This window comes from Monodelphis domestica, chromosome 1 (genome assembly GCF_027887165.1).
Source record: "Monodelphis domestica isolate mMonDom1 chromosome 1, mMonDom1.pri, whole genome shotgun sequence".
Taxonomy (NCBI): Eukaryota; Metazoa; Chordata; class Mammalia; order Didelphimorphia; family Didelphidae; genus Monodelphis; species Monodelphis domestica.
Genome location: NC_077227.1, coordinates 459,970,569 through 459,989,537, shown reverse-complemented (window position 1 = coordinate 459,989,537; position 18,969 = coordinate 459,970,569). Strand labels below are relative to the sequence as shown.

The following is an 18,969-nucleotide window of genomic DNA, read 5'->3' as shown; positions in this document are numbered from 1 at the left end:
TTACCTTTTCCAGAGATTCTTTCTCAGCCTGAAGGTCAGTCTGCTCCTCCTCTAAGGCTGTCAACTTCAGTTCTAATTGTTTGCGGCTGTGTTTTTCAGCTTTTAATTTGGACTGAACTTGCTCTGATGTTTCTTGGAGTTCTGAAAAACAGAAATGGCCAGTTTGTCCAAGCATGGATACATGAAACAGTAATAGCTGGGCTGATTGGGTGACTCGAGTCATCTTTAGATATTCAAATTGTGAATCCTTTAACATACCATTAATCTGGGACAGTTTCTCCTTCTTTTAATTTCTCTTGTCATATTTCTAGGAAGTTTATCAAGCCAATTGTATAAAGACACTCATGAACTCATTCCTTCGCCTACTCAGATTTAGCCACAGGCCTGTCACTTGTCTGTGTCTCAACTTGAACATATATGAAGGAAAGAAAATATCCCCAACTGGAAGAGATGATAATTTTACAACTTCCTTTCACTAACCAGTCTATAGGATACAAAAAGTTTGTACATACTGAATCACATCAGTAGGTCCCTGGGTCAGTGATCTGTAAGTTTCTGGTACTGGTAACATATTTATTGACTGATCTTTCATAATAGTCCCTCTCACTTCCTTCAAAAATAGCAGTATGGAATTTATTTGTTTGTTTGTTCATTTATTTATTTATTAGGCCCTTACGTTTCATCTTGGAATCAATACTATGTATTGGTTCCAAGGTAAAAGAGTGGTAAGGACTAGACAGTGGGGGGGTTAAGTCACATAGCTAGAAAGTGGCTGAGGCCAGATTTGAACCTAGGACCTTCCATCTTTATTCCTGGCTCTCAATCCACTGAGCTACCCAGCTAGCTGTCTGCTATGGCTTTTATTTAATTAAACAGAATTACATTTTTAAAAATTTGTTTTCTTCAAAATTGCATAATAGCCTTTGCTATGATGAGGAAGTTCCATGGAAAAATATAAACGTAAGGCTGGGAATCACTGGATTGAATCCTAGTTCAACATAATGGACAACAAATGTTATTACACATGATATAGATATTTAATAAAGGTTTATGGAACTAGACATATAAAACTTTGCTATGCATGGAAAATTTATAATCTGCTGACATCTACTCCATAACTCTCATACTACTAGTAAGAGAAGGACTATTTCTTAACATACTCCCAATTTACAATTACAGAAGTAGGGGAGGATTCTGTTGTTCACCAAGGTGGTAGAAAGTATAAGCACAGTGACTTTCTTAGGAAAATAGAGAACTCCATACTATACTGAAGTTCTAACTTTGCCATCAAACCAATGCGAGAAGGAGCTGTGGAACCTAAGTCCACTTGCATCCTTGCACGAATAGTCCTTTTAGAGTAAGAGATCATGAATAAGTTGTCTTTTATGTTAAAAAAAAAAAGGATGTTACTGACTAAAAAAGTGTCTAAATTTTTTTTTTTGTACTGGTGAGAGGTTTGTTCTAATTCTTCCAATTTCATTTTTTTTTTTTTACACAGGATTAAAGGATCCCCCAGGGTCCTTTTCAGTTCTCACATACTAAGAGTCTCTCGCTCTGTTCTCCATGGATCTCATGAACAACATACTAAATAAAAAAGGTGTGGAAGTAGACAATAGTGGTACCCAGGCCAGGGTTGAGAATGGTTAAAAGTCAATCCAATCCCTTTTACCAATAACAGACCTGTGATGTGTGCCTGCAATTTGCTGATCTGAGCCTCCCGGAGATCTGCTTCCTTCAGGTGTTCTGTCAGCTGCATCTGCAGGTCTGTTTCTTTTTTCTGCTGAGCCGTCACCTTCAGCTGTAGATTAGAGACCTGAGCAATCACTGATGCCAACTCTTCTGTGACTTTAGCCTGTTAACCAAAATTTGGAATAAGCTTAAACTATAACTTGTACAACTAAGCTCTAGGCTAGTCCTAATGCTATCCCATTCCAACATACAGAAATTGTGCAATAAATAAGGTGACAGCTTTTACTCACTAACCCTGAGTCAGGAACTCAAAGGGGATAGTGCTTGGTATCAACTACTTATCCTGACTTAACTGAATAAGAGGAACATTAGCACATATGGAAAGCAGTTTGGAGTTCTCAGGAGATGTGTTCTATAGAAAGACAGTCTAAATACCTCTCCCAAGAAGACTTTTCTGATTCATTGTTGAGCTAGCTGGTTCACTGCACTTTAAATCGGATTCTGGACTTATTAAAAGTGGCTGATCATTTTCTTGTAACAAAGACATCAATATGCCCGAGTTAGTAAATGAGAGGGATTCTCTTTAATAGTAAAGAAGAAAAAGATAAGGGAGAATTTTTTGGAAGGATTATAAAGATTGCATTAAACAAAGGGAAGACTTTGAAATCTGCATAATTTACTCCAGAAAAAGGAGCCTCTTTTCAGTTCCTATGATGTACAAGAAAATAAAATTCAAGAGGCAGGCAAGAGAAAGGCCTTTAAGAGTTAGCAGCACTAACAGGTCTCTGTGATTTCCAAAGGCCCATCATTCAGGAAGAAACTGGTCAATGAACCAGTGGCTAACTATATGCTAGGGACTGAATAGACTAAGTATTGGGGATATGAAGAAAAAAATTAGATAGTCCTGCTCTCAAAAAGGGGGAAAAGGAAGAAATGAATAGCTAAACTGGCAGATGGGATAGTAATATGAGTACCAGATGGTGAAGACAACAAATAAGTGTGAAGAACCATGAAAGTAGCCAGTATTTAAATCCAGAGTCATGGCCACCATTGAGGTACATAGAAAGGTACAGTTTGAGGCCTATTTACATTTGCTTTTTTCTGGAAATTACTTATGATAAATTTTCTGCCACTAATCAAGGATACTGAGTGGTCTTTTTTTTTTTTAAACCCTTACCTTCCATCTTGGAATCAATACTGCATGTTGGTTCTAAGGCAGAAGAGCAGTAAAGGCTAGGCAATGGAGGTTAAGTGACTTACCCAAGGCCACAGAGCTACCCAGCTGCCCCCTCTGAGTGGTCTTGATATGGAAAAAAACCCAACTCCTGTGTCTGTATCAAAGCAGGCCCTCTCAGATCTACTTTTGCTTAAAAACTCCTATGACACGCAGTTAAAAAGTGTTCTCTTTATGCCATCATACCAGGATTATTTGGTTAATTCCATCACCTTTATATTTCTATTCAAAGCAATATGTATATATTGCTTTGAAAAGAAATATCCTTTTGCTTAGGGTTGTCCTCAAGATTATCCTTCACTTCAGCCCACGATGACAGGAAATGCTATATTGCATTGATGTCTTTTTTCTTTAACAATTTAATCCTATCTGGTTTCTACATGGAAGACTGAAACTTTCATGGTTATTGTTAACTTTTTTTTTTTTGCCAACTAAATCTGAGATGCAGCATTTTTGAGATTTAAGTACCATTGTTTCTCCAGTCTGTTTGTTAATTTGTGATAAAATGTGTATTCATTCTAATCCCTAACCTGACCAAACACTTATGAGCAGTATTACAATAAGAGCTTGTACAAAATGAGTCTGCAGAAAGTCTGGTCAGTAAGTGCATTTGCTCTTCCTGTTTATGCAATGTAGAGTTGTTTTGTTTTCTTCAGCTGCATTTCTCAGCATAAACTGATCTTACTGTATTTTTTACAAATGACTTTAATTGAACACTGTATCTGAGGAAAAGTTCCAAGTTTTCCAACAGCAGCAATGGACACCAGAAAATACAGAAATATTCATTTTCACCATGTGATATGTGCAAATGACTACTCTGAAAGGGAAGCTCTCCACTATTCCATGAGACCTTGCAGTCTTGTGGTTTGTACCTTAAAGACTGCAGTTTAGGCTGTATCTCTCTATATATCCTCTCCATAAAGACAGATGCTGAACCAATATCTGCATTTAATGGAGAAAAGAAACAATAAATAATAATAATGCCTTAGCTCTAAAGTGGTTGAATGTGCAATGATCAAATTTTCTTGAAAATACCATCAACATTTTTTCTTCTGAGTTCTTCATTCTCAATCACCCTGGGTCATTATGAAATAGGTACCCAGATATATATGACTTGTTAAATTTTCAAGGTACCCAACTCCCAAAGATGCTTATTCACACAAATATCTTCTTGAAATTTCTGAAAAATGAATACTACTAATAAATAGGGAAGAATATAAGGTACTGGGAAGGCTATAAGAGGTATCATATAACAGTTTAGACTGCTGGACTAAGGAACCTTCAAGGGCAGGGAAGTAGAACTTGCTTAGAGATATTTGCTTCTGGCTGTGAAAGAAAAACATTAATATCTGAAGATAATGACTTTGGATTTCCATAGTCCAGACACTGTATACAAAGATAGTCAAACAAATATGGGCCCATGCCCTTTAGGAAGTTGGCTAGGATTTCTGTCTTACGGTATAATTTTGATTGTTATTCCTCTCATTTTCCTCTTCATTCTTAATTCTTCCACCCATAATTTCTCTTGAGATCCTAAGCCTTTTGCTCCTCCAAATGGATTTTACTATACTCTCTATCAAGTATATCCTCAGGAATTTGATTACTATAACATTAAATCTACAAATTTATGTATCATCATTTTTATTATGGTGTTTATTATGGTGTTACTTAACCACACACAATAAATATTCCTTCTAATATTTACTTCCTTAAAGTGTTTTTTTAATTTTGAATCTATAGAATTCTGGAGGATGAGTTAGTATATTGATTCCCAGATATTTTGTGCATTTTATAGTTGAATGGCACTTCCCTTTCTCTTATTTTCTTCCAGATTTGTGACCGCCATGTAGGAATGCTGATGATTCTGCAGATTTATTTTGCATACTGATAATTTATTGAGGCTATTAATTATCCCAATTAGTTTCCCAAGAAAATGATATCATCAGCAAAGAGGAACAGTTTTGTCTCCTCTCCCTCCCCCCCACCCCCAACCCTTATCTTCTGCCTTAGAATCAATAATATGATTGGTTCCAAGGCAGAAGAGTGGTGACGGTTAGGCAACGGGGGTTAAGTGATTTGCCCAGGATCACACAGCTAGGAAGTATCTGAAGCCAGATTTGAACCTAGGACTTACCATCTCTAGGCCTGGCTCTCAAACCAGCTGCCCTCTTGTCTCCTCTTTGCTTTTGTTTTTATCTTTAATTATTTGTCTTACTGCTATCACTAACATTTCTAGAACTATATAAAAAAAATGGTGGTGAGAACTGATGCAAAGTGAAGTGAGAAGAATTGGGAGATCACTGTGCATAGTACTAGCAATATTGTAACAATGATCAACTGGGAAAGACTTGGCTATCTGATCAATACAATTATCCAAGATAATTCCAAAGGACTGATGATGAAAAAAAGCTATCCACCTCCTAAGAGAGAACTGATGAACTTTCAGTGCAAACTGAAGCATAATTTTTTCAGCTTTTATTTTATTGTTTTACAATACTGCTATCATGAAAATGTTTTGCATGATGTCATTTGTATAATTGATATCATATTGCTTGCCTTCTCAGTGGATGGGAGAGACAATCTGGAACTCAAATTCTAAAAACAAAAGAATCCTAAAAAACAAATGAGAAAATTTTTAAAAATGGGGAAAGAGAATATTTCTGCTTTATGCCTCATCTGTTTGGAAAAACTAGTATTTTTCCAGGATAAATAATGCTAGCTTTTGGTTTAGGTATATAATTTTTTAAATATCAAAAATGGCATTTGTCTATACTTTGTAATCTGTCAAAGGCATTTAATGCATGTATTATATAATCATGTTTTGGAGCATATGCTTTTAGTATGATTATGCTGGAGAACAAATCTGTGGCAGTGATAATGTTTTTGTAATGATTTTTTATTGCTGTTTATTTACTGTCTTTTTGTTGGGATTTTATTTCAAAATTTTGAATATTTATTAATGATACTGGTTTATAGTTCTCTTTCTCTGCTTTATCCTTAATACATATATAATAAGTGTGTGTGTGTATATACTTGAAGCTTGAAGCTGAGACACCATCAGTTGTAAAACTCAAGAATAACAATGATGCATAGGGCATAACACCAGACATGGAGTCAGGAGGATTTTGGATCAAGTCTGGCCTCAGAAATTTCCTTGCTGTGAGATCGTGGGCAAGTCACAATCCCAATTGCCTAGTATTTGCCCCTCTTCTGTCTTAAAACTAATACTAGGACAACAGGTAAGGTTCTTAGGAAGAAGAAACAATGGTGCCTTAGGTTTTCTTATTCAAAATGAGGCAAGTAGGATTTAGCTCAAGTAGAAAGAGGCATTATGCTATAGTAACAGACAAACTCCAGCTCTGTGCTCTTGGGATACCAAAAAAAATCACCAATTAATATAGCAACAATAACAATGAAGTCTCTGCTTGACTAGAGAGTTTGCTAATGCTTTGAATGAATGTTGAATTAACACCAACAGAAAAGTGGGCGAGGAGTCAGAATACTTGGCTCATAGTCCTGGCTTTGCTATTGATGATTAGGAGTAAAACCTTGGACAAATCACTTAATCTCTCTATGACTATTTCCTTATCTACAAAATGGGGATAAAGCTATTTGCCCTGTCTACCTCACAGGGTGATTGTAAGGATCAAATGAAGTAGTGAGTATGGACATGCTCTGAAAATCACACAGTACTATGCAAATATAAAGTAGAATTACTATAATCAGTATTCAAAAGATAACTGAAATGACCTACTTATAATTCATATAATTTTTTAGTGTATAATTCAAATTTATGCATACCACTGCCATAATCTTACTATTTAGTATGGGAGGCAAATGACAACAGTACTGACAGTATAGTCATACCTCATTTACTCAGAATCATTGAGATGAGGTCAACTAACTTTCCAGATAACTAAAGTTTTGGTAAAGTGCCAGCCACCCCCACCCCGACTTTCACTCCAATTCGAATCAAACTAAACAGAAATCTTTCCAAAATGTAGTAAATATTTCACTTCCTAAGGGGAATATATAGGTATATATATAGGATAATATAGGGTAAAGACAATCATGAAATTCAGGTGGTGGCATTGTCCCTAGCATAAGGAAATCAACTGGACTGCCTGAAATGAGCACCTGAAACTTAGAATCAAGTCTTGGTGGCTCTGCATGCACTCATGGTTTGAATACATGCCCAGGTGTGAGACAGCACCAAGCCTTACTGGTTAGCCAAACAACTGAAAGACAGGGAGGAATTATGCCTAGAGATGATACACAGCTCAGTATCTTGCTCCCTTAGAAGGAGAAGCAGAGTTGCCATGCACAAAAGCCCTGGACTTCTGCTGACCCAAGGTCAGTAAAAAGCCTTATATCTTAGCTGGAAAAGTAAACAAAATGCGTGAGAGAGCAGTTAGTGAGCACATGCGAGAGGAAAAGAAAGAAGGAAAATGGCAAACGCCTGCACCACATCCGGGTGGCACCCTCCCCCACCCCCCCCCCCACTCCTGAACTAATCCAGCAACTGACATCAGGTGCTGGGAGAGAAAGGAGCAAGAGGAAAAATGAAATGTTCTGAAAAACAAGCAGCAAAAGCATCCAAGGGGAACCAAGAGTAACAAGTGTCAGAGAGAAGGTGGATGGCAGAACCTGGGATCCAGGCCTTAGCTCTGCTGATGACTAACAAAATTCAATTAGAAATCTGTAAAGGGAGGGGCATGGATTAGATCCCCTTCAAGTCTATGGTAATCCCAATATACTATGGCTATATAGAAATAGGAAAAACAGTCCTTTCAAAATGAAGAGCTAGTACAATTTAAGATTAAAAGTAGAGTGCTGTGTCTGAGGTAGGAGAGCTTTGGTCTTCTCCCTGACACAGGAAAGGTCACAGGGAAGAGAATGAGAGGAAGCAGGGATAGGATGAGAGACTGAGGGGGATGGAATAGGAAACTGTCAAGTCAGCAAAGTTTAAATGTGACTGGCAAGGATGAGGTGACATCTATGTGGCTAGTCTCTCATCATGCAAAGCCACAATAAGCAGCAGCCTCTTGAGCCTCAGCTGGGATGAGCTGGGTCAAGCAATGTTCTGTAGAGATTTAGCAAACCTGGGCCAAAGGCCAAGGAGATGAAACCTGGGAGAGAAAGAAAGGGTACAGGATGAGGACTAGAGAAAGGAGGAAAAGAGGAGAAAAGAGAAGGGAATAATAGAAATATCAGACAAGAGACATGTGAGAGTCAGCCAACAGTATCATAAGGTACTTATCCCTAAACCCAGATTGGTTTAGGAAGTGAGAATGGGGATCTGTCACTTTTGGTGAGAAGATGGGGCTAGAACCCTCTTTATACCAAAGTGTATACAGGGAACAACTCTTGTAAAGGGTAAAAGGTAAAGAATATAACAAGAACAGCAGGAGTGCTCATAAAAGAAACCTCAATAGTGAAAAAACATAAGCCAGAAAATAATCTATACAAGGCTTAACCTTGTGTGTGTCTATGCCCAGTTATACATTATCCTTAGTGAATTCCTCAACAAAATGAAAAAAAAAAACACAAGCTATTTCTCCTGCACTATAAGGTAACCTCTCCAAACCTAGCAGATGAAAGGGCCAAGATTTCTTAGCTAAAGACCTTCAGCTCACCAGTCTCCAATCTCACTGCTAACAAGAGTAAGGAGAACAAAAGCAGCCCTAATCCCAGGCACTGCAGATATTTTTGGTATTTTTTTTTAAAACCTTATCTTCTATCTTAGAATCAATATTCTGTATTGGTTCCAAGGCAGAAGAGTGGAAAGGGCTAGGCAATGGGAGTTAGGTTACTTGCCCAGGGTCACACAGCTAAGAAATATTTGAGGTCAGATTAGAACTCAGGAACTCCCAGGTTAATTTTTGTATTTCTTGACTGAAATGACAACACTTACAGTCTATAATCAGTTTCAATTTAATGCTAATGAAACAGAGGCAGCATGGAGGGAAAAGGGGGACACTGGCTCGTCACATTTGTCCCAGCCAGATTGGATCAAATCATTAAACTTCTCCACGTCTCATTAATAAAATAGAAAAACCAAGACCTGTCTTTCTTTCTTCTCTTCCAAGAGTGCTGCTGAGGATCAAGTGAGGTAACCACTATGAAAGCTCAGAGCACCACACAGTCAGGTAGTAGGACTGAAATGAATGGCTTTCACAAGCATGAATAAAGATGTAAACTCACCAGAAGTAAACCTTAAGCCCCAGATAAACATCCTACCAAAAGTAATTTGGTTGTGGTGATTATTGGATGAGGTATGCTGTTATTTTGTTTTTAAATATATAATGGGATACCTGCTCCACCAACCTGAGGTTTTTAGTCAAAATATAAAAGTGCAGACATTCAAGACTTAAGTGAATCCAGAACATGTCACTAAGTGAAAATGTACCCAGGAAATACTCTAAAGTAGGGACTGGGATCATGTGTTTTCTTTTTAAAAGATCAAAATTTTAAGAAGAATGATTCTCCCAATGCTGTAGTTCCCAGTGCTAGTGACTTACCTTTTCCTGCTCAGCATGCAATACTCTTGCCTGTGTGTTTTCAGTGGCAATTTGCAGGGTACTATTCCTCTTCTCCATCATCAGGTTACTCTGTTCAACATACCTACAAAATATAGGATTATGTCCAGCAAAACTACATGCACGTGGAAGGTCAAAGTGATCCTAAACAATGCATATAATGGACAGGAGGCATGAATGTTAGAGATCCATTTGGGACAGACAGCTCTCTTTCTGTTTGATATGGGCACTAAATAAATCATGCTTATTTTTGGTAGACAGGCCACTGCACACTATTACCTCTGATTGCGTTCAATCAGGTCAGTGATCTTGTCATTTTGTTCTTCTATCCTATTATTCTTCTCAAGGACCTCCTGCTTCAATTTTTCATTTTCCTAAGTTCAAAATATGAATACATATGATTTTACTTTTACAAATGAATACCTTTTAAGAGAATCAATATATTTAAGTCAGCAGAAGCTGGTGTTACTCAGTTCACATTTTGAGGCAAGAAGTCTAGTACTTGTGACCAAAGTCATGCCATTTAGAACCCCTTGGAGAGAGGGTTTGTTCACAACTTCAGTAAACCAGGCTCCAGATTTCATTTTACCTTCAATAGACTAACTTCATTTTCACAGGAAGATTTAAGAAAGGAAGTCAATGGGAAACCATCCTGTGTAGTACAGATGGCAAAAAAAGTATAGATGAGAAAACACAGTGGAACAAGAACTCATTTTAGTACAAATGGGAACTGGCAAGACCAGGTGTACGTACCACTATTCTTTAGTTAACAATCACTACAGGTATAATTCTTAGTCTACAGCATGGGCTGAAGTCAGTTCACTAGCCCTACCTCAAAGCAAGCTCTCCTTCCTCTCAGCTCTTGTGGCATTCAATGGTTCTCCTCCTTGTATTTTCTCATTCCATTGTACACCATAGTTATTTGTATGCCTGTTTTATCTCTTTTGTGAGACTGTAAGTTTACTGAGGGCAGGGATCATGCCACTGGGTTTTATATCCCTCCTAGAACCTAGCACATAATCCGAGTTGAGAACATACCTGAAGAAGCACTGAATCCACCTCTCAGATCAGAGGGAGGGACGGTGTTTTAATGTGGTTATAGTTAAATCATTCTGGATAAACTTTCTTTTAATTTGTTCAACTCTTGGTGGTTTATACTTGCTACCTATTTGTATGCTAGAGATGTGCACAACTGACACATTCTGAGGAAATAGTATCAGAAGAGAACCCCTTTATAAAAAATGCAAGGTCCCCCTTACCTGAAGGATCCTTTGAATATTGCTCATAATCATGCTTGTTTCCATGCTAACTGATAAGCTAGGAAGGAGCAAAGAGTTGCTAGCATTGTGCTTTTGTAATTCTTCTACCTTAAAAGGGGAATCAGAAAAGACTTCATTAAGAAGGTTATAAGTTAAAATGGTTCTCTAAAATGTGACAGTCTAGATATATAACCGCTTCTACATGGCAATGATAGAACAATCTCTAAGTAAACAGACCTTAGCCAAGCAAAAAAGCATTTAGCTTTGTTGCTACCAAACATAGTCCTAATTCTCTACAGCTGCTAGAATTGCTTAAGTATAAGGGCAGGTGGTGTTCCTCCTTCCTTCCTCATGTTTTCTTCTATGCCCTGTGTAGAGTGATTCACCTTGGCAGCAAGATGGTCCATTTTATCAGCCACCTTGCTCACTGCCATTCGGATTTCAGTATTGTGCTGCCGGGATTCGGTCATGAGAAATGAAACAATATCAGCTGACCCTAAAAACAAATATATTCCAAAATAAAAGAGTTTAAGCAGAAGATCCAGAGAGCCTTTTGAAAAAGTAATAGTAAAAAAGGAGCTGGGGAAAGAGCAATGATCTCATTATTAGTAACTGAGAAATGCATCTGTAACATGATAGCCAAATGTACAGTGGAAAAATATGGGTACTACCAACTTTTTTTTTTTTAAATCCTTACCTTCCATCTTAGAATTAATACTGTGTTGTATTGTTTTCAAGACATAAGAGTGGCAAGGGGTAGGCAATGGAGGTTAAGGGACTTGCCCAGGGTCACACAGCTGGGAAGTGTCTGAGGCCAAATTTGAACCCAGGACATCTCCTATCTCTGGGCCAGGTTCTCAATCCCTGAACCACCTAGCTGGACATTTACTTTGTTTCTCAAGCATGTTTTCAATTGAAATCTTCTTATATGCTTCATTGAACTAGGAATGCCACCTTCTTTTCAGCCCCCTTTTGTGGGTCATCTTTCCCCATTAGATTATAAGATCCTTGAGGGTAGGGGCTATCTTTTTTTCCTTTTTGGTATTTGTATCCTCAGCGCTTAACACAGTCCTTGGCACACAGTAGCTGCTCAGATTTTTGTAACAAATTCCTTTAAATGAATCCGCTTTCTCCTTTCCCTCTATCCTTCTGGAACTGAGCTACAAAACTTTCATGTAAAGATTTTGTGGGAAATATGCACAAGGACTACAACAATGCAAATTATGACAACACTAAAATCAACCAAACTCTGGTAAAAGGTAACAAGCAATGTTGGCACCAAATCATTAAATCTGTTAAAGCACAAATTCCAGGCTGTTAACAATGGCTATACAAAAAAGTAGACAATTCCATGCCCCATCAGTTAAAATCACTTTAATACCAAAAAGGGGGAAAAAAATAGTCCTTGCCCTCAAGGATCTTACAGTCTAATGGGGGAAGACAACACACAGAAAGGAGCTGAAAATGGAGTGGAATTCCTGGCCCAATTGAACATATAGAAGAAATGGAGAGTTAGCTGAAAAAATGATGGGGATCAAAGTAGTTATGGTAAAGGAAACGTCAACTTCTCTGTTCATCTTTAGAGACTAAAAAGTGGAAATAACAAGAATGAGTCAGGGAAGAAGAATGAGAAAAGCACCATGGATTTGGGCTAAAATTTCTGGCCTTACCTTGAAAATGTGGAGTCTGAGAAAGTGGTCCTGGATACATGGGTCCCACAGGCTGTAGTTGGGAAGTGACTGGGGTAGGATTCTGGTGATAGGCATAGGGCTGCATACCTGTATAAGGCTAAGAAAACTCAGAGTTATAGGTACATTTTTTTTTAAAACCCTTACGTTCCATCTTGGAATCAATACTGTGTATTGGTTCCACGGCAGAAGAGCGGTTAGGGCTAGGCAATGGGGGTTAAGTGACTTGCCCAGGATCACACAGCTAGGAAGTGTCTGAGGCTAGATTTGAACCTAGGACCTCCCATCTCTAGGCCTGGCTCTCAATCCACTGAGCCACCCAGCTGCCTCCAAAGATGCATTTTAAATATAACTATCATCCCCTTTCAGTCATGTTTTTCTCTGGCTAACCAAGAAGACCAATAAATAAATCAACAAATATTTAGGAAGTGTGCAGAATGTGCCCAGCACTGTGCTAAGTCCTGAGGAGATATGTACAAAGAATGAAAGTATCCCTGCTCATAATTAGCTGATGTTCAAATAGTGAAGACCAGTACATATAAAATAAAATAGCATCGTAAAAGTCTCAATGCAGTTCTAATCAAGTACAAAGTTTATATGAAGTACTTAAATTCAAAGTAGTTGCGGATGGAGAGGGAGAATTAGGAAAGATCTCATGTAGAAGATGGCTCTTAAGAAGCATCTTAAAAGGAAGAGAGGGCCTCTGCAAGATAGAGGTGAGGAAGGAGTGCAACTCAGGCATGGGGAACAGCCATTATGTACAGCCACAGAGGCAGGAGATGGAGTATTATGAATGAGGAACACAGAGAAGACCAATGTACCAAGACTAGTGCAGAGTAGAGAGTAATGAGGTTGGAAAGATAAATTGGGGCCACATTATGAAATGCTGTAGAAGCTAAACAAAGGAATTGATATTTTCTCCTAGAAGCAACAGAAACCACTAGCTTTGGATGAGTTGAGGAGTCACAAGGGTCAAACTGGTATTTAAGGAAAATTACTTTGGCAAAAGTGTCTAGGTTGGATGGGAGCGTGGTGAGGCTTAGGGGAGCAGAACCAAATAGGAGGGGGTTTGGCAATAATCTAAGTGAAAAGTGATGGGAGCTAGAACTAAGGCAATAATTGTGTGAGTAGAAAGAATGAACCAGACAGCTGGAATATGACTTTTCAGAGCTGGATGAGATCATCCACCTTTGGAATTATATTTGGAGTTAAGAGCGTGGCAGCATGTCTTCTTAGCCAAATAATTTAAACTAAGAAAACTGTAATCCTGCTAAGAAAAACAGAGAGAGATTTTAAAAAAACCATTACTTTTTGTTTTAGAATTGATGTAAAGTATCAATTCTAAGGTAGAAGAGCAGTAAGGGCTAGGCAATGGGGGTTAAGTGACTCACCCAGGGTCACCCAGCTAGGAAGTGTCTAAGGTCAGATTGGAACCAGAACATCCCATCTCCAGCCTAGTGCTCTATCCATTGTGCTGCTTAGGCTGCCTCTAGAGAGGCAGATTTTTTTAGCATCTTTCCCTAGCCTTCTCATGTTGTTTTAAAGTAAGCTTTATTATAACAATTTGCAAATTTCTAGACCACCAGACACAGTTACTTTTTTTTTTTTAAACCCTTACCTTCCATCTTGGAATCAATACTGTATATTGGCTCCAAGGCAGAAGAGTGGTAAGGGCTAGGCAATGGGGGTTAAGTGACTTGCCCAGGGTCACACAGCTAGGCAGTATCTGAGGCCAGATCTGGACCTAGGACCTCCCATCTCTAGGCCTGGCTCTTTATCCACTGGGCTACCCAGCTGCCCCACACAATTACTTTTAAATACTTATTAAATTGTGTCTGTAAGGATATTCAGTTTACATTTGGGTAATGGCAAAATTGTGGCCTAAGATCCCAAAAGTAATCTGTCAGTTTGCCAAGTGGTAGATTTGCCTCTCCATACCAGCTCTTCTTTATACAGTGAATGAGGCAGGCCCAGAATTTCCATCAATTACTGAGTAGCCCAGGAAACACTGAATAGTTGGTTTCAGTTTACTATCTCCCTTTTCTTTTCTAAGCTACTCTGTTGCCTGTCCCCAAGTCAGGCAATGTTGCAAGGAACTGGTGACAGGCCCCTAAATTGCTGTACCCTTTTAACTGGAAAGAAAGATGAGGATGAAAGTTCACAAAGTCTCTCTTTGAGAAGCTCCTTTTCAAAAGGTAGCTGAGAAGCACAGATCATGCCAATCTGACCTTCCATGTGACCTTCCTACTCAACCTGACATCATTCTGCCAGTGTAGACTATGGGTTATTAGCTGTTCCTTGGAGAAAAAACAAATCTAAAGAGCACTGATATTTGGTCCTCATCTAGAAACAAGTATAACAACCTATCTTTTGCTTAAGAAAGTGTTATAGTATGAACAAGAAAGAAGATGACAGATTTAATCAAAATGGAATTAAATTATAAAAAATTCCTGATGCATCTTTATCCATGTTAATACCTGAAAGGACCGAGAATTTCCAGGCAGATTTGAGTGAGACTGGATAGGTGCGACAGGCATTAAGGCAGCAGAGGGCGCTTGGACCCCAGAGATTGATTGTTGAGATGCTAAAATAAAACAAGATTTTAATTTTTACCCATCTCTTTGGTGCATATCTTGGATACTAAATTTGATTGGCAGTCTTTGTACTACATTCCTTGGCATTAAAACTGTTTATGCCCAACCTCTCAAACCCTGTAACTCTTCTGCAAATCCCTGCAATGAGACAAGACTACAAAGCTGGGTACTTTACATGCTTTAAGGTACTCAATCCTAATATCAACTACGTGGGAGATAATTGAGCTGAATGGAGGAGTGGAGGTTTCTAGTACTGTGGAAGCTATAAAACTTATTAAGTTGTGAAGAGGAAGCAAGTGGAGCCACCGAGTTTCCTTTTTTTTTTTTACATCTTTACTTTTCATCTAAAAATCAATACTAAGTATCAGTTCCAAGGCCTAAGAGTGGTAAGGCTACCTGGGATTAAGTAACATGCCCAGGGTCATACAGCTAGGAAATGTCAGAGGCCCAACTTGAATGTAGGGCCTCCTATCTCTAGGCCTGGCTGTCTATCCACCTAGCTGCCTCTAAGTTTCTTTGTTAAACCATATTCAAGGAATAACACTGACATGGCTACAAAGACTTTGATACAATCCACACACTCCAGAGTTTTAGAAATCTCTTACTTGGTGATGTCCTTGCAGGCCGCTGTGGTGCATGGGATGGTTCAGGAGAGGAATGAACGGATGCAGTCATCATGTGCTGACCTGCTCCTCGTAGAGCATTCAGGTCCTAAAGCAGGCACATAAGGCTTAATTAGTCTGGAGGGAAAGGGAGGGACAAAAAAAGTTTATGCTATACAGTACCTTTCTACAAGTAAAATTATACCTTATCCTATATAGGGTGTCTCCAAAGGTTGATTAAAAGCAAGTCTTATATTTACTTTTCAGTAAGAGAAAGGAAGGCTAGCAAGAAAGCAAGTCTATGGGACCTGGGTTCAAGGTACATAAAGCACTTATTAGGCCAGTAAGGAACTTCCACAAGCAGGCCGCATCTAATCATTAGTAAACACAGGCAAAATTGTAAAGACTGTGACTTGATCATCATATCCACTAACTGTTCTTTTTCATTCTATCTGCTGAGGATAAGCTTGTCCAAATCAACAGGTCAGTCACCTATGTTGGCTGAAATAATTTGTTCCCATAAAATGTTTGTTGTTTCAGTCAGATCTGACTCTTAATGAGTCTTTCTGAAATTTCCTTGGCAAAGACACTGGAGTGATTTAGCATTTCCTTCTCCAGCTTATTTTACAGATGAGGAAACTGAGAGAATCACACAGCTAGTGTCTGAGGTGGGACTTAAACTTGGGTCTTTCTGACCCCAGGCCCAGCACTCTATCCACTACACCACCTAGCTGCCTCCCACAGAATAAGGGTAAGCAGACCTAAGGAACTATACAGCACTGCCTCTAGCTCCAGCTCTAATCTCCCTGGGTACTCAGTAAAAATTAGATTATGACCATCATGACTCCTTAAGATGCTAGCTACATATTTTTCCTTTAATAAGAGCTAGGTTGCTCTTTACTGCAACAACTGCATTAGGAACATTAGTATTTCTTCATACATATAGGCTATTACACCACTATCACTGACAGACCCATCAATGAGAAAAAGGGAAATGTTTACTCAACAGTTTAAAGAGAACACACATAAGAGTTAGCTAGGTGGTTCAATGTATTAAGAGGTGCGGAGTACAAATTTGGCTTCTGACACGTCCTAACTGTAAGACCTTAGGCAAGCCACTTAACCTCCATTGTCTACTACTTACTACTCTTCTGCCTTAGAACCAATACATAGTATTGATTCTAAGACAGAAGGTAAAGTTTTTAAAAAAAAACCCAACAACAATAAATATTAGCATGGAGGTGGGAGATAAAGCCGATATACTAGATAAATAAAAGTCAGGGTCCAAAACGTTTACAGGCCAAAACTATTGATGAAATCTATTAAGATTAATTGAAAAATCCTACCTGTGAGCTCAAAGCATCAAGCAACAGGTACATGATTAGGAGAGATGAGGACAAATAACAGATTTGGGGAATGGAAACTCAGTGTGAGCCAACAGAGTGACGTGGAAACCAAAGGGGTCAACATGAGCCAAGACTACATGAAGACAGGAGAAAGTGACAGTAAGACTGTAGTGGAGCTAACCTGGAATGTCCTGTTTGGTTCTATGTGCCAAGGTTTACAAAAGAAATTGAAAAACTGGAGTGTATCTATGGCAGATATTTGAAGGACTGTGTGTAGAAGGATTAATGTTGTTTTTCTTGGCTCTAGCAAAGAGAAGAAAGAGCAATGAATGCAGGGAAGCAGATTTCAGCTTTACACAAGAAAGAATATCCTAAAAAATAAGAGCTATCCAAAAGAGGAACAAGATACTTTGAGAGGAAGTAGGTTCCTATCACGTGAATACTTCAAGCCAAGGATGTTGTAGTTAGTCAACAAGTGTTCAAGTGCATACTATGTTTGATAAACTATACTAAATGCTGGGGAGAAAGGAGAGGGGAGGGAAGGGGAGAGAAGGAAAACAGTCCTTTGGGAAGCTAGGTGGCTCAGTGGATAGAGAGCCAGTCCTGGAGATGGGAGGTCCTGGGTTCAAATCGGACCTCAGATACTTCCCAGCTGTGTGACCCTGGGCAAGTCACTTAACCCCCACTGCCTACCCATTACCACTTTTCTGCCCTGGAACCAATACACAGTATTGATTCCAAGATGGAAGATAAGGATTTAAAAAACAAACAACCACTCCGTTATTTACTTTTTTAAAATGTATATAAGGAAAAAAAAATGTATGTAAGAAATTCTAAATGTTACTTTCAAAACTTGATTGCTTCTGAACTTCCTTCTATTCTTTGTTTGACCTAAGCAAGTCACATAACCTGTTTGTTTTAGTTTTCTCAACTGTAAAGAAGGATGTTAATAGGACTGTATGAGGATCAAATGATACATTTATAAAGCCCTTAGGACCTGGCACATAGTAGGTACTATAAGAAAAATGTGTATACCTTTCCTTTCTCCTTTTCTTCTGGGCATTAAAAAAAAACATTTAAAGACCTTTTTGGGCATCACTACTGCTAACTTCCCTTCTTCTCCATCTCAAACAAGTAAAAACCAAAAGAAAGGAGCAGCTAGGTAGCACAGTGATAGAGAGCCAGGCCTGGAGATCCGAGATCTTGGGTTCAAATCTGGCCTCATATACTTCCTAGGTATGACCCTAGGCAAGTCATTTAAACCCGACTGCCTAGCTCATAACCATTCTTCTGCTTTGGAACTAATATTTAGTATTGATTCTAAGATGGAAGGTAATGGTTAAAAAAATTACCAAAAGAAAAAAAATCCTTGTAGCAAATAAACATAATTAAGTTAAACCAATCCACATCATGACCAAAAATGTATGTTTCTTTATTTACCTTGAATCCAACATTTCTCTGTCAGGAGGTAGAATAACATGCTTCCCTGAAACATTGTTTATTGCATTGATTAGAGCTCTTGAGCCTTTCATCAAAACCGCTCCAAAGTCCTGTCTCCAAGTAAAGGTCCATCTCCCCTCTAGGATAGTATCCAGTTTTGCAGGTTAAGTTATTCTGGGTTATTGGGCAATTTTTTTCTGTCTTCTGGAATATTGTAATACAAGATCTCTTCTTGTTTACAGTAAAAGCAAGTTAAGTCTCATAAAATCCTGATGTTTGCTTTGATGTGGGATCTCAGAATTTTGGCTATGATATTAATAGAACTTTTCCTTTCGGGGCTCTTTTGAGGAAGTGAACAGATGGTTCTTCCTATCTTCACTTTGCCTTCTGTTTCTAATAGATCTGGGCACTTTTTCATATATGATCTCTTGAACTATAACATCTAGCCTTTTCTCCCATAGTTTTACAAAGTCTAAAAAATTTTAAATTATTATTCCTTACCTTGTTTTATTTATCAGATATCTGATGTTTTTGTCTATTGTTTCTCTTTTTGTTCTAATATTTCTTGCTGTCACCAA

The 18,969-nt window shown here is 38.4% G+C and overlaps 1 protein-coding gene across 10 annotated transcripts in view; it reads right to left on the bottom strand.

Moving 5' to 3' along the window:
• The window catches only part of FKBP15 (FKBP prolyl isomerase family member 15), a 76,535-nt gene that overhangs the window by 15,252 nt on the left and 42,314 nt on the right, over positions 1–18,969 (bottom strand). For 6 of the 10 annotated variants that reach the window (XR_001622713.2, XM_056812433.1, XM_016422860.2 and 3 more), the window contains 10 exons: positions 15,609–15,714; positions 14,887–14,993; positions 12,392–12,509; positions 11,108–11,217; positions 10,722–10,829; positions 9,742–9,836; positions 9,445–9,547; positions 8,026–8,052; positions 1,681–1,852; positions 5–141 (listed from right to left, as the gene is read on the bottom strand). Coding sequence is in view for 8 of the 10 variants with exons in the window: in XM_056812433.1 (XP_056668411.1) it covers positions 5–141; positions 1,681–1,852; positions 8,026–8,052; positions 9,445–9,547; positions 9,742–9,836; positions 10,722–10,829; positions 11,108–11,217; positions 12,392–12,509; positions 14,887–14,993; positions 15,609–15,714 (1,083 nt within the window). In the remaining 2 variants the exon portion in view is untranslated. The remainder of the gene's footprint in view (positions 1–4; positions 142–1,680; positions 1,853–8,025; positions 8,053–9,444; positions 9,548–9,741; positions 9,837–10,721; positions 10,830–11,107; positions 11,218–12,391; positions 12,510–14,886; positions 14,994–15,608; positions 15,715–18,969) is intronic. The other 4 variants (XR_008915330.1, XM_007475021.3, XM_056812432.1 and 1 more) reach the window with 1 other exon arrangement.